Consider the following 15,945-nt stretch of genomic DNA (forward strand, 5'->3'; position numbering starts at 1 on the left):
GTATTGTGATAAACAGCGTACTGTTAAAAACGTAGGCCTTCAGTATTGCAAATGTATATTAAAAGAAAAACAAGCATTGGCATAGCCAATAGGTATCGCCTTTGGGACCTTATAAGTGTTTAGCCATGCTACAGTTGCTTTTGTTGCACCAAGGATATTGTGCTGCATAACTAAATACTTATAAGGTCCCAAAAGCGAGACCTATTGGCTATGCCGCAAAGGCATGGCTAAGGCGGAGTTAGGCGTCATTCGTGTTGCTGTGATATAGTAACTGTATCTGTATGCTATCACGCCACAGATTGCTTTGTACATAAATGACGCCAGACTCGTGCGGAGCTTGGATGGGTGAGTATGTTTCCACGTACAGCGTACAACTAGTGATTGGCGCACTATATTCCAACTTAGTGTAAATCTGGATTCTGCTGCTGTATAAGGTGCTGGGTTTGTAGAACAATAGCCCGAAGGACCTGCAGGATTCTGACGGATGGACTACCGAGCTGCCCAGCCTGGAAGCTCAGAGGCCATGCATGAGCATTCATTGCTTGGCCTCCCTGCTGAAGTGCAGAGCTTGTGGGGATGGTGGTTTGGGGGATAGAATGAGAGGCAGATGATGCTCCTGGTTCTGTAATGAACCTGATAACATTTTCAGTCACACCCTAAAGGGAAAGGGGGATTAAAAAAAGTGCCCTGTTCACGCCAGTGAGTGAAAGACTGATAGAGCTGGACAAGAGGTAGTCAGTCAGATGTCAGGCAGGAATTGGTCTGACTAGCAGGACTCTAGAGTGATAGTCCTAGTTCAGTCAGTTTGGTGAATTCAGATCTAAGTTAGGTCTCTGAAAGGCCTCTGGAGTGAGTTATCTATCAGACATGTGACTTCGAAAGATGGGTAGCGCAGGTATCACATTGACCCTTGGTGGAAGGCAGGCTCTCTTAATTTACTTGCTCCAGCCAAACTTAGAGCAGTATCCATGCCTTGAGTGATATAGCGCCAGTGCTGAAGTGGGTGGTGGCCTCCTAAAAACGTTTGGGTACCTGCACTTATTTATATTTCATTATTACGCTCTGAGGTCCATGAATTTCATGGGGAATGTGAAAGAGGACGAGGTGAGTGGTCCGGTGGAGTGGGCAGGAGAGGGTCAGGTGGAATGGGCAGGAGAGGGTCAGGTGGAGTGGGCAGGAGAAGGTCAGGTGGAGTGGGCAGGAGAGGGTCAGGTGGAGTGGGCAGGAGAGGGTCAGGTGGAGTGGGCAGGAGAGGGTCAGGTGGAGTGGGCAGGAGAGGGTCAGGTGGAGTGGGCAGGAGAGGGTCAGGTGGAGTGGGCAGGAGAGGGCCAGGTGGAGTGGGCAGGAGAGGGTAAGGTGGAGTGGGCAGGAGAGGGTGAGGTGGAGTGGGCAGGAGAGGGTCATGTGGAGTGGGCAGGAGAAGGCCAGGGGGAGTGGGCAGGAGAGGATCAGGTATAGTGGGCAGGAGAGGGTGAGGTAGAGTGGACAGGAGAGGGTGAGGTGAAGTGGACAGGAGAGGGTGAGGTGGAGTGGACAGGAGAGGGTCAGGTGGAGTGGGCAGAAGATGGTCAGGAGGAGTGGGCAGAAGAGGGTCAGGTGGAGTGGGCAGAAGAGGGTCAGGTGGAGTGGGCAGAAGAGGGTCAGGTGGAGTGGGCAGAAGAGGGTCAGGTGGAGTGGGCAGAAGAGGGTCAGGTGGAGTGGGCAGAAGAGGGTCAGGTGGAGTGGGCCGGAGAGGGCCAGGTGGAGTGGGCCGGAGAGGGCCAGGTGGAGTGGGCCGGAGAGGGCCAGGTGGAGTGGGCCGGAGAGGGCCAGGTGGAGTGGGCCGGAGAGGGCCAGGTGGAGTGGGCCGGAGAGGGCCAGGTGGAGTGGGCCGGAGAGGGCCAGGTGGAGTGGGCCGGAGAGGGCCAGGTGGAGTGGGCCGGAGAGGGCCAGGTGGAGTGGGCCGGAGAGGGCCAGGTGCAGTGGGCAGGAGAGGGTCGGGTGCAGTGGGCAGGAGAGGGTCGGGTGCAGTGGGCAGGAGAGGGTCGGGTGCAGTGGGCAGGAGAGGGTCAGGTAGAGTGGGCAGGAGAGGGTCAGGTAGAGTGGGCAGGAGAGGGTAAGGGTGAATGGGCAGGAGAGGGTCAGCTGCAGTGGGCAGAAGAGGGTGAGGTGGAGTGGGCAGGAGAGGGTGAGGGGGAGTGGGCGGGAGAGGGTCAGGGGGAGTGGGCGGGAGAGGGTCAGGGGGAGTGGGCGGGAGAGGGTCAGGGGGAGTGGGCGGGAGAGGGTCAGAGGGAGAGGGCAGGAGAGTGTGAGGTAGAATGGGCAGGAGAGGGTGAGGTAGCATGGGCAGGAGAGGGTGAGGTAGCATGGGCAGGAGAGCGCCAGCTAGAATGGGCAGGAGAGGGTAAGGTAGAGTGGGCAGGAGAGGGTAAGGTAGAGTGGGCAGGAGAGGGTAAGGTAGAGTGGGCAGGAGAGGGTAAGGTAGAGTGGGCAGGAGAGGGTGAGGTAGAGTGGACAGGAGAGGGTCAGGTGGAGTGGGTAGGAGAGGGTCAGTTAGATTGGGCAGGAAAGGGTGAGTTAGATTGGGCAGGAGAGGGTGAGGTAGAGTGGGCAGGAGAGGGTGAGGTGGAGTGGGCGGGAGAAGGTCAGGGGGAGTGGGTGGGAGAGGGTCAGGGGGAGTGGGCAGGAGAGTGTGAGGTAGAATGGGCAGGAGAGGGTGAGGTAGCGTGGGCAGCAGAGGGTGAGGTAGCGTGGTTAGGAGAGGGTGAGGTAGCGTGGGCAGGAGAGGGTGAGGTAGCGTGGGCAGGAGAGTGCCAGGGGGAGTGGGCAGGAGAGTGTGAGGTAGAATGGGCAGGAGAGGGTAAGGTAGAGTGGGCAGGAGAGGATCAGGTAGAGTGGGCAGGAGAGGATCAGGTAGAGTGGGCAGGAGAGGGTGAGGTAGAGTGGGCAGGAGAGGGTGAGGTAGAGTGGACAGGAGAGGGTCAGGTGAAGTGGACAGGAGAGGGTCAGGTGAAGTGGGCCGGAGAGGGTCAGGTGGAGTGGGCCGGAGAGGGTCAGGTGGAGTGGGCCGGAGAGGGTCAGGTGGAGTGTGCCGGAGAGGGTCAGGTGGAGTGGGCCGGAGAGGGTCAGGTGGAGTGGGCCGGAGAGGGTCAGGTGGAGTGGGCCGGAGAGGGTCAGGTGGAGTGGGCCGGAGAGGGTCAGGTGGAGTGGGCCGGAGAGGGTCAGGTGGAGTGGGCCGGAGAGGGTCAGGTGGAGTGGGCCGGAGAGGGTCAGGTGGGGTGGGCAGGAGAGGGCCAGGTGGAGTGGGCAGGAGAGGGTCAGGTGGAGTGGGCAGGAGAGGGTCAGGTGGAGTGGGCCGGAGAGGGCCAGGTGGAGTGGGCAGGAGAGGGCCAGTCGGCATGGGCTCTTCCATACTGCCTACATGTAGAAGCTTTTTAGGTTAAAAAAAAGTTCACCAAGTTGCAATTTTATGCACTTGTCGATTTCACACGATCCCAGCAGTGGTCTATCTTCTAATGGACTTATTCCCGTGGTGTATAAAACACACACTGTCCATGCAGTTTATGCAGTAGCAGTGAAGCCACATCTCTACGTTAGGCCAGATATGGGAATCACACAGAGGGCTGCTAATGAGGTCGGTTCCAGCGGGCTCCACAGTTGGTATGCACTTAGTTGAAAGTACGGTGCTTATTTCTGTATTAAGAATGAGTTAACACCCGCGGATTCTTGGGCCACCTTTCCAAACTGAGCACAGAACTTTCAAGAAAAGCATCTTTAACCTCTGTTGAAGTCATTTCAGAAGGAGTTTGATGCCATCTCAAAAGTTTTACATGTATTGGAAGAGAGTTTCTAAGGACAAAATATGTGCCTTTTGTACAAAAACATTACCTTGCATTAGGGCTCCCAAAATTTGATGTATTTGCTGCAGTACACTCCGTCATTGCTTGGAATTTGAGTTTCTGGTAGCTAGAACTCAGAATATTCTCCTGAATATTCCTGGAGGAGAGCCATTGCCGTGAAAGTATTGGCCAGCGAGGAGGAAGAGATAAGAAAGGCAGATGGTGGCTGCGGCCGTGCACGTGTACATGCACGCAAGCTTCAGGCCGAGAAAAGCTTGTAGGTAGCACTTTGAAAAGCTCCTTAGTAAAAGTCGAGCAACAGCACATGCGCTGCTGTAGGCGCGACCTAACAAGCACCCGAGTGGTGCGCGCGCGCCACAGCGAGCGATCTGTTTTCAATTATCGCGCCCGTGTCTGGGCACGATAATTGAAAACAGATGTGGCCTGTAACCGTAAGCAATAGGCCGTGGATGGAGCAAAGGCGGGACATGCACCCGCCTTTGCCCAATTGCGTGCTGTCTTTCTTAGAAAGACGCACACAAAGCCCAATAGCCTGCCACAAAAACAAAACTTGGCGTGTGGTGAGATTTCAAAAGCCCTTACATAGTCTTCGCCAGAACAGCGCATGCGCGCTGTTACAGGCTCGACCTAAAAATTAAAATAAATCATGAGCTACATATAAAGAGTTCTGGTTTTCTTATAACCTTAGTTCTGTGCATGGTCTTTGCTTGGATTTTGCCACCTTGCACACTTGGCCTACGGGCAACCTTTGCAGAGACATTCTATTGCTGACTTCTATTGGCAACCTCAAATGCCCATCTATTCATGTTGCTGGTGTTTAATGGCATCTAGTGGTATCATGATACTTTGCCGTGATATCTATTTTCTCTGGACTTCAATGGAGCCCCCAGGGGAGCCATACTTCTCGGAGTTAGACTCAATATGGACATTTGAAATAAGCTACAGTGATAAAACTTGGTGTCAGGCTGATTCATATTTCCTTTTTCCATGTCTGTTTTTATCAGTGATACACAAAATATTCTCCAGCTCAGTTCTTGCTTCTTCAGTATTAATGTCACCGAGTATGTGTAAATTATGTGGCAAAAAAAGTGTACTGCTAGAGATAGTTTAAGATTATTTCATTTTGCTATTCATTAAAACGCGTGTTCTTTCAGGTACAACTGCAAAGAGGAGTTTCAGATCCATGATGACCTGCTTAAGGCAAACTACTCGGTTGGAAGGATTTCGGACACCATGCCTGAGCACTACCTCGTCCAGGTACAGTGAATGCAAAATAAAGTGGCATCCAGAAGTTTGCAACAGAGACGCACGCACTAGGATTATGTGGCTAGTTCGCATGAGTGGCACAGAAAAACATGTCAGATAGCATCATACATTTTTCAATTGTTTTTTTATTTCTGTGGCCCCTTATTTCTACAGTTGCTTTTCGATGTGTGGCTTTCCTCGTCTTCCTAGTATGGCACGGTCAGTTTGATAAAGGTGTGAAATGTGACTAGTCACTTTAAGCAGAGTGATGCTATAAAAGGGTTTCAATGTCACATCGGTGCAACTTTTTATTTTTCTTACCAAAGCAAGTGGTGTTGAAATCAGGCGACTCTACTGTGTCCCACAGAGGAAAGTCATGTTTGCTGCGGTGCACTGCTGCTGTTGACTGCAAACAGAGTTGTGGTTTAAAGATGAAGCAGAGGTGCACATGGGCAAACCTAGGCCTATATTTTTAATAGTAGCCCTCTGTGGAAAAGTCAGAAGACGTTAATGACTTAAATAAAATGTGTGGGGGTGTTTATTTTTTAAATAATCATCTTACCATTTACATTTATCATGTTTTTCATATTTGTAAGAGCAGCATTCTGACATTGGCCCATGGCAGAGTCTAGGAATCTCATGTCTGCCCTGTGGATTTTGGGCAAGTTAATTAAACTTCTGGCAAATTCACTGGTTGCATTACGTCATTAAAAATTAGTTCCTGCTGGTGTGAGTAAGTTGTGTGGTGAATCCCATTTTTCCCTTCTACTTAGATGGCGGGAGGAGGGCAGAGTCTTGGGGTTGTCTGCCTAGTCGGATGTGAGTGCTGGATACTGTGGGCTGGGATTTCCCAGGATCCCAGAGCATAGCATGGTAGGTCATCATTGTAGGTTGTACGAAAGGAGTGTGATTTTATTCTTCCGCAGAATTAAACATATAGAGCCTTGCCCCAGTCTTAAGGCAGGGTGTGACATCACAAAAGTAGCAGCCCTGAAATCACTCTCAAAATCATCTGTACCATAGACGCCATGTTGCCAGTGAGTTTGGGGAGGTCACAAGTCCTCTTCTGGAAGGTTTGCAGGATCTGAAAGATCTAGAATTTAAATCCTACGTTCTAACATTTCATCTTGAATCCTACATTTATTTGGTTGTCTTTAGGGCAGATGCAATGTGATTGTCATCCCTCTGAAGTTATAGAGTAGTGCACTTTGTTATTTTAAGCCCCAGCTACATGCTAATGAATCCGTTCACATGCAAGATTAGTACTGAGGAGACCAAGACAATTTTGAGAATGAGCTGAAGCATGGGAAGAATACAAACCCTGGTATGCATTTCTGATGGATGCTTCAGTTATGAGGTGAAGGAAAGATGTGTTCTGAAAAGAAAACCCACTTTATGTAAATGATGTACTGGTATTGTTGTCACAACATTGAGCACGAGCAACGGAGGTTTTTTTTTTTAGTCATCTGGGTTAGTTAGCAGTATCTCACATTTCTGGACACTAGAGACTGCCCCTTCCAGGCTTCCGCTTCCTTGGGGCACTTGTCGTCCTCCAGAAGAAGGTGGCGCAGTAGATCAAAGTTTTACAGAAGCGTGTTGACCTCCACTGGTTATCAAGCACTACATGCTTCAAGGTTAATAAGCATCTGCGCTCATGCTGAATCTAGCACTGAAGGCACCACGAAAGCCATGTCAAGATAATCCTATTGATGTCAAAGGCCATGTTGGCGAAAGCTTCCTTAAAAGCAGGATAGGAGGAATCTGAGGTGCCAATGCTGCATCAACTCCAGGAAGAACTGAACACTAGTGGGAAGCATCTCTTCATCCACCCTGTCGCCAGGAAGATCTTAGCGAAACCACCCAGCTGAAGACAACAGAGTCACTTTCTTGCAAAAGAACAACACTTCTCAGAGTTACTTCGCCTACAGCTGACACTGAAGAAAAATAAGAATAGGGGCACAAGCCCTCTTCCGTTCTTCCCTCTTCATCTGCCTCCACCGTTGTCATCACCACCACGCTCATACACATCATCTCATTTGCCGCAAGTCACCTGTGTCAGCCTCACATGCCTTTTCGACCCAGGCAGAACCTATGACCCCCACTGACCTAATGGACGAGCCCCAGGACCCACCAATGACCCCTGAGAAGACTATACAGTGCCCCCCCCCCGAGCAATCCCAACTTGGACTCCTTCCCAGTAAGGACATACCCACCAGACTATACTACAGACTACTTTGAGGTTATTCAGATGGCCACAGAGTATCACAAGGTTGACATGCACATTGTTCAGGAAGAAGAGCAGTTTCTTGTGAAGACCGTCTCAAAGCCCAAACATTTCATGCAGTTTATACTCATGCCTAAGGGCACAAATTTAGGGCCCAGCTGCAACCATATTTACATAAAAACGAAGGTCCCTCCTGACTCCTTGGCAGCCCTAACTACCTTGAGGGCCCTCACCAAAGCCATAGGCGATGTCCAGCCTCTGACAAGTAGACCAAGAAAATTGACATAGCAAGCAAGAGGGTAGTTGTAGGGGCAGCCGTTTATTGGCGCATAGCCAATTCTGTTGGCTGTTTTTCCATTATGACAGGCCCCAGTAGGCGGAGATGCAAAAACTGGTAAAGCATCCTCCAGAAGAGTAAAAGTAGGAGGGTGGGTATATTGTCAGAGGGCAAATACATCTTGAAAACCAACATTTGTTGTGTGATCTACACAGTGGACACAGTCTCTAGAAGTTTCAACACCAGCATCCTTCAAACCCAAAGTCCAGCTGGATCTCCTCAATCTCCCGTTCAGCAAGCAGCATCTAGTCTGCCCCCAGGTTGACAATATGCTGTAAAGAATAAAACAAATTAAAGGAGGACACCGAGATTATGAAGTCCATAGGTGCCCTGTAAACCTTTGCTGCAAGAGAATCCTTTCACAAGTAACAGACCTGGAGAGGGGCCAAGGTCACTTCACCACACCAGCCCCAGTTCTACAAGAGACAGTAGCAAACCTTTTAAAAGCAATCAGGAGGCGGCGTGCTAAGATGGCGGTTGGATAGGACGCAGCTTCGTGTCCCTCCGGCATCGCCGAGTTGTTAGCCTTGTAATATCGCCCATCTCCACCCACGCTCTTCTTTGGGATATCCGGTCTACGCTAAGTGGGGAGGCCACATCGATCCGTGGGTGCTGCGGATCTTTGTGGCAGGGGCGGCGAAGCGTAGTGGCGCAGCCCGCGGGCGTTCTCAGCCCGTGTATGGACTGAGCTAGCTGAGGCGGACGTCAGGCAAATGTGAGCGGGAACTGCTGCACGACCAAGGAGGCTTCGTATTCTACCTGGCGAAGCGGTAAGGTGCATCCCGAGGAGACCCCGTCCTGTGGGGAGAAGCGGAGAGGGAGTGGAGGAACGCCCACCATTTTGCCAGCAGCGGCGGGGATCAGCGACGGGGATCCCGAGCCAGGCGCAGCCTGAGGTCGAACGCCCTTGCTGAGATATTGGACGATATTGCACAGTGCCCGATAATCCCCAAGGCCAAGATCGCAGATCTCTTGAGCACTGAACAGCAGGTCCCTCATCAGCATGGAGGTTCAGAAGCTGGTCGTTGGAGGCGAGCGGCCGCCATTTTAGGGCCGACGGTCGCGTGAGCGTGCCCTTCACACATCAGAGCAGACCGGGTAAGCCCTTGTTGCCGTGGTGCCTGCGGGGGGCCTGGAACTAAGTGACTGTATCTACCCGCCCTGAGGGGCCCCTTTCTTTGTTCAGTAGATATTACTTCCCCCTCCCCCGAGGCTAAGTGGGGGCAGGAAGTGGGGGCAGCTCATAGTCTGGCAGCTGGTGCAACCGATGAGCATCTGCAGCCCTGTATCCCGTGACTGCTGAGGCGCTGGATAGTGGGCTCCTGGACTACAGAATATATGGGTCAGGGCCTGGAACTCACTGGCTGAAATTACCCACCCTGGGGGGCCCCTCCCTCCGATCAGCAGCTATCACCCCCCCCCCCCCCGAGTCTGGGTAGAGGAAGGAAGTGGGGGAGCTCTTAGCCTGGCAGCTGGTGAAACGGATGAGCGTCTGCAGCTTTGCACCCTGGGATTGCTGAGGTGCTGGTCGGTGGGCCGTGGACTGTAGAGGATACGGGTCAGGGCCGAACTGTGAATCCCAGCGATCACCGATCACCGGTCGCAGCCTCTGGGTCCGCATGGACGGTGGGGTGGTGCCACCTCCGCTCTCTCTCTCCCGCCTCCAGGCCTTAGGGTCCGTACATACTTGGCCCTGCTTGGGTCTACAGCAATCACGACAATGGCTAAAAGTGCTAGGACACAGAGGCCCAAATCGTAGCTAAAGCCCATACTGGCCACTGACCTCCTGGCGCTAGAGGCACTTGGCCATCAGGGCATCTGTAAAACAGGAAGGAGAAAGGGGTGCAAGGCGATATTGGCGCACTATGCCTCAGGGAGGCTGTGAATGCACACTGGTAGCTGACCGGAGGGGATGCTGCTAGACCCAAGAGGTAATGCGGAGACGAAGAGGGACACCAAAACAAGGATCCAAGCCTGCACCTTCTGCAACGAAAGAGTGAGCTACCAAGCAGCGATATTTGCCAAGACCCGTTCGCTAATATGGCCACTGCACGCGTCAAAAAAGACAGGACAGTAAACGAGATGCTGATGAAGCATTCTGGAGCGGGTGGCCCTACGGGCGGTGCACATAGCGAGGAGGGCAAAGGGGAGGCGGCTGAAGGGGCAGCTAGCCCGGCAACCAAAGCCTTCATGTCAGAGCTGTTTTCCTCTCTCAAAGAGGACATCCGGGAAATGAAAAGCCAACTCTCCACTGATCTGAAGATCAGACGGGACAGAGAAGAGGTGGGGGAACGCGTTGCGACCTTGGAGGAACATGATACCAGCAGAGACGAGGAGATTAACATGATGCAACAAGAACTGATTCGTCTCCAGGAGTAGCACATAGACTTACAAGCACAAGCCGAGGACCTCGACGAAACAATGTAAGGATCCGGGAAGTTCCTTGGCAAGCGGAGGGAGACGATCTTAGAGCTTATGTCCTGGCCCTTTTCCCTTTTCCAACATGTTCTGGGTGGCGACGCTTCACGGAAATTCAGATGGATAGGGTGCACCGGGTAGGATTGCCGAAAGGGAACAAGGCCCCACCACCGGACATTCTAGTGTGTTTGCATGACTTTTAGTTGAAGGAGAAGATAGTACGCAAAGCACGGGAAAGCCAACCCATTCACTTTCAAGGCCATACACCTACTTTATTTCAGGACTTAGTGGAATCCACACTGGTCAAGAGAAGGGAATTTCGAGCCATCACCACCCACCTTCGAGAGCAAGGAATCTCGTATTCCTGTTGTCACCCCTTCCGGATCATTTTTAAGTACCAGGGTCGACTGAGGCAACTTCGCTCACTGAAAGAGGCGCAAGAGATGCTAGGATTTACAGACATCTCAACCACAATGCAGTCTGACGGTCCTTGTGAAACCTTCTTGCAGAAACCTGCACGTTGGCAGCTGGTCAGGAAGTAATCTACCAAGTTTAAACCAGACTCGGCCACGATTGCCAGAGAAAGGAAGGCGGTGGTTATCTCTCTGTCCCAGTCACCGGATCGCCTGATATCCCCTTACTCATCATTTGCCGAGATGGATCACTTGAGGCGGAGCCGGGAGGACCCCTGACATGTGTAGACTCCCTATGTTGGACACTATCGAGCCGACGGGCAATGAGAACAGCTCAGACTTAACGGACTACTACTACACCACGTCCCTTGGGATGTCCTGCTGTTGACAAACATTTGTGTTTTCTTGTGTTCCCTGGTTTGGGGACTGGGGGGTTTAATCTATTATTGGGGTTGTTGTATCTTCCTTTTTTTATGTTATCCGCACCAGTCACAAGGGTCCCTACCATTAGTTTCCTATCGTTGCAGATGACTCTGTATGGGTGGGAGGGGGCAGGGAGAAAGAAACACGCTTTGCACTATACATCTCTTCCAATCCCACAAAATCGGTAGAGCTCTAAAGGTGGTAAGCCTCAATGTCAGAGGGTTCAACAATCTGGTTAAAAGGTCAGCAATCCTTTCCTTTTTAGAAAATTTGGGAGGCGACGTCTGCTTATTTCAGGAAATGCATCCCCTCTCAATGGACACTATGCGTATGTGCACACAGTGTTTCCCGCAGCAATTTTGGTTCTCCGGTCCAGCCAAGAAAAACGGGGTGGCAATTCTGATCTGGGCTCATTTCCCGGGTAAGGTAGTGGCTACTCTAGCGGACATAAAGGGTCGTCTATTGGCAATCAGAATTTTCTGGGAAAATTCCTATATCACTCTTACCTCCATATACACTCCTAACACACAGCAGGAATCATTTACTCTTAAAGCTCTAGCAGAGGTGCTTGCGTCCCCTGACGCAGCGGTCCTGGTGGGAGGTGATCTTAATTTGGTAATGGATGCAGGGTTGGAACCGTCAGCACAAAGGTCGGCCCAAGCGGGAGCCTTCTCCACAGGAGGGCTGAGTTGGCTTGCAGATAACGGTCTCCTGGATGTGTGGCCTATCCATCACCCGGGAGAGAGAGATTGCACCTACTGTTCTGCGGCCCATAAATCAGATGCATGGCTGAATCACTTTCATGCCTCTAAGTCACTAATGTCCCGTCTAGCAGACTCTGCCATAGAGCCCAGATCCCTCTCTGACCATGCTCTCATCTTGGTTAACGTGCGGGGGAATCAGGGCCCCATAAACCCCCCTAGGTGGCGCCTGCTACAGTCCCCAGGGACTGTGGCTTCGATAAAATCCACAATAATAGAATACCTGCAGCTCAACAATGTGAGCATGGCGTCCCTGGTGGCGGTTTGGGGGGGGACACTGAAACTGGTGATGAGGGGTGAATTTAGCGCAATCTCTGCGGCAGAGAACAATGCCCCCCGAGATAGACAAGAGCTGGAACGCGAAGTGGGGGAGATGGAAGTCATACATAACAGAACAAGAGCTCAGAAGGTGTGACGTGAATTGGAGAAAAAGAGGCTATTGCTTAAACATCTCGATAGGGCTGAAAATGCACGTCCACGTCTGCAACATAAATTTGATCTCAGTGGTTACAAATGTGGCAAACTACTGGTGCAAAGACTTCGAGCCAAAATGGCAGCATCTTCGATTGTGACGATTAAATGTCCCATGGGGGAAGAGGTCACTGCTGACTCGCACATAGTGGAAGCCTTTCGGTATTTTTACCACACTCTCTATGCAGGGCAAGATCCCCCGGTGCGAGACCCTAGATCCTATTTGGAGAAATGCACTCTCTCCACCCTGTCGACGGCTACAGCCGAACAACTAGACCAAGCAATACAAATAGAAGAAACCGTGTCTGCCAAGGTAGGAAAGGCCCGGGTCCCGATGGCTTCTCAGCCTTGTTTTACAAGGTTTTTTGCCCAGAGATAGCACCGTTTTTGACTAAGCTCTTCAACTCTTTCTTGTAGACGGGCTCGGTGACTGATTCTATGTCAGAAGCGGCCATCTCGGTCATCCTAAAGCCCTTCAAAGATCCCTCTGAATTTGGATCTTACGACCCATATCATTATTGAACATCGATGCGAAAATCTTCGCCAGTATCCTGGCATCCCGTCTAAATCCACTGATGGCGGGTCTGATTGACCCCGATCAGGCTGGCTTTATTTCTACTAGACAGGGGGGATAACACCAAGCGCCTTTCTCATCTTATGGATAGCGTCCAGAGGTCACGCAAGCAAACTCTGTTCCTGTCGATAGATGCCGAGAAGGCGTTCGACAGGGTGAGATGGGCCTATGTATTTGATACTTTGCGCTACTTTGGGTTTGGTGAAAAGTTTATTGGGAGGATCAAATGCATCTACCGGGAGCCTAGAGCCTTTATCCGGGTGAATGGAGCTACCTCCACCACTTTCCCGATCACCCAGGGGACGAGGCAAGGGTGCCCTCTGTCCCCCCTATTGTTTGCTCTGTATATGGAGCCTTTCGCGCAACGTCTGAGGGATGATCCTCAGATAGAGGAAATCAAGTTTGGAAAGGACATCCATAAGGTCAGCTTATATGCTGATGACTTTATACTATCGCTTACTAAACCTCAGACTACGCTGCCAGCACTAATCACCAAACTAAATATATTTGGTGATGCTTCGGGCTTTAAAGTTAACTTTACTAAATCACTAATGCTAAATCTTTCGATCCCAACTGATGTAGTTGAAAGCATCCAACATCAGTTTCCGTTTCAATGAGCACAACAGAAGATCTCATACCTGGGAATTCGGCTTGCCCCATCTATAGCTAGAACTGTGACCCTAAATTACACGACCCTTCTCGACCAAACCACAAAAGCTCTTGTCAGTTGGACCCGACTCCGGCTGGCATGGTTTGGAAGGATTGCAGCTGTTAAAATGACGGTCCTGCCTCGCATTCTCTATATTATTCAAACATTTCCCATGGCGCCACCTCCTAAAGCACTGAGTCAATTGCAGACGCTAATTAATAAATTTGTATGGGGGAAAAACCTTACTTAGCGCTGACTCAACTGACGCTGCCTAAAAGTAAGGGAGGGACAGGGCTTCCTATGATCCATCGTTATTTGCAGGCTTCGTACCTCAGATACATTGTTGAATGGAACCAACCCCTTTCTGAAAAGCATTGGAACTTCATGGATCAAACCGTGGCAGGGTAAACATCTGGCGGGAGATATGTCTCCCTCGTAAACCCAGGGCGTAGGGTCTATATTCCTCCCCAGTGACGTCTTCATCCTTGAAAGCTTGGGTTGTAGTCGCGTTCAAGAGGGGATGGACCACCTTTCCATCGCCAATTACCCCGATTGTTGATAACCCAGAGTTTCCTCCAGGGCGCGACTCAGCTATCTTCTGCAGATGGAGGGAGGCGGGCTGCAAAAGGATTGGCTCCCTGTTCAACACAAAAGGTCTAATTCCATTCGACCAGCTATGCTGGGATTATGACCTCTGTCGAGTTCCCCTACCAACAATTGAAACACTGGGTGACTCTGCCCTCCTGTCTAGAAGGGGCTTCACGTCCTCTTTTGACATTTGAGAAATGGCTTGCATGCAAAACAGGGGATCTCCGACTCATTTCTGAATTGTACGCAATGCTTGCTCCTTGCAACATGGGAAGGCGAACAAAAGGGCAATTGAGGTGGGAGATGGAATTGGAGAGGGCACTTTCTGACAAACAATGGGAAGACATACACTTTCAGACACATCACACAGCACATAATACGTCAGGTATGGAATCCGCGTACAAGCTGATATCATATTGGTACTTTACGCCAGCACGAAATCAGAGTTGGGACAGAAACAAATCGGAACTATGTTGGCGGGGATGTGGGATACCTGGGACGCTAGCACACCTGTAATGGAATTGTCCCAAATTGCAGCGCTACTGGACTGAGGTGCTAGATAATATTGATAAGGCCTTCAACACATCTCTTCCTAGATTCCCAGCGTATACACTTATGGAGCTACCAAATCCACTGACTTTTCCCTCTTTTAATTGAGGGGCAGACAGATCGTATTAGCCCTCTTGGTAGCCCGACAAGTGATCACTGCGCATTGGGGGACACCGACTGTTTCTGAATTCATTGCGTGGCTGCAGAAATTATGGCTGGTTTTGGCCATGTAATGACTGTCCCTGGTTGCTGATCACAAGGGAGAGACCTATGCCAAGTTATAGGCCCCGTTCCTACACTTGCTTTCTAAGGAGTTGAGGGAGATCACCTGTCCCAAATTCTTACAAATCCTTCACCTCTTGCCACAAGATACTGTTTAACTAACTGCATAAGCCGAGGCCATTGGAGGACGAGCAGGTCCCCTTTCTGCCACTTTGCTTTGGGGGGGGGGGGAGATGACTCTCTCGCTGGGAGGAAATGAAATAAAACAAGACCGTTTCAGCAGTGGTTTGCCATTGCTACTGCCAAGAGCTTCTCACAACCTCTCCCAACATTCCATGCCACAAACCACCTGCACGGTCTCGAAGAAGAAATAAAAGTGCTTTTTCAGAAAGGTGCAATAAAGATATGGTCTCCGCATCAGCAGGTGTCTAATCCCTGTACTTTATCATCCCCAGAAAGGATGGCTCTCTCAGGCCCATCTTAGATCTCAGGCCTCCCAACAAATAAATCGTGTCTGAACATTTGATCAGGACTATCCTTCAGGATATCATCACTCTCCTCCAGCAAGGTGATTACATGATGGTACTCCATCTCAAGAATGCCCTTTTCACATACCCATTCACCCTGCCCACTGCCAATACCATTGTTTTGTGGTAAATTTACATTACTAACAATTTAAAGTACTTTCTGATAGGGTCACTATGGCTCCAAGGGTGTTTATGAAGTGCCTAGCAGTAGTGGCTGCCTACTTGCGAAGTAGGACCACTCGCATCTTCCGCTACCTTGATAATTGGCTGATCAAGAGCAGCAGCAGGCAGCATGCCTAGCCCACATTCAAGAAGCAATTTTCCTGCCCCACGCCTTGGGATTTATCATAAATACCAGCAAGTCCCATCTCCGTCTCAGCAGAGACGGAGATGGGACTTGCTGATGGGCCTTTCTTGTGATCACAGTAAAACAAAGTTACAGGAGATGCCAATTCTGTCCAACAGAGGCTTCCTATACACCCTGTTAAAGAGGACCTCATGGGGTAATGTTCACAGGTGGAGGGTCACTGAGAAGATGTAGTATTGAGGAAGGTCTGCACTCACCGCTCTTTCTATTGATCCAACAACTTGTTGCAGGGTAGGCCTTTCGCAGACCCCATTTTGTAATTGACCATCAACAGAATGCCTTTCTAACAGGCTGGATTGTGTATCTCAATGACAAGGCTATTCAGGGGGTGCAGTCCC

At 50.8% G+C, this 15,945-nt stretch overlaps 1 protein-coding gene across 4 annotated transcripts in view; it reads left to right on the top strand.

Moving 5' to 3' along the window:
• Positions 1–15,945, top strand: part of PALD1 (phosphatase domain containing paladin 1) — a 958,342-nt gene that overhangs the window by 396,624 nt on the left and 545,773 nt on the right. For all 4 annotated transcript variants that reach the window (XM_085603872.1, XM_085603871.1, XM_085603874.1 and 1 more), the window contains one exon: positions 4,994–5,096. In XM_085603872.1, the coding sequence (XP_085459998.1) occupies positions 4,994–5,096 (103 nt within the window). The remainder of the gene's footprint in view (positions 1–4,993; positions 5,097–15,945) is intronic.

This window comes from Triturus cristatus, chromosome 1_2 (assembly GCF_964204655.1).
Source record: "Triturus cristatus chromosome 1_2, aTriCri1.1, whole genome shotgun sequence".
Classification (NCBI taxonomy): Eukaryota; Metazoa; Chordata; class Amphibia; order Caudata; family Salamandridae; genus Triturus; species Triturus cristatus.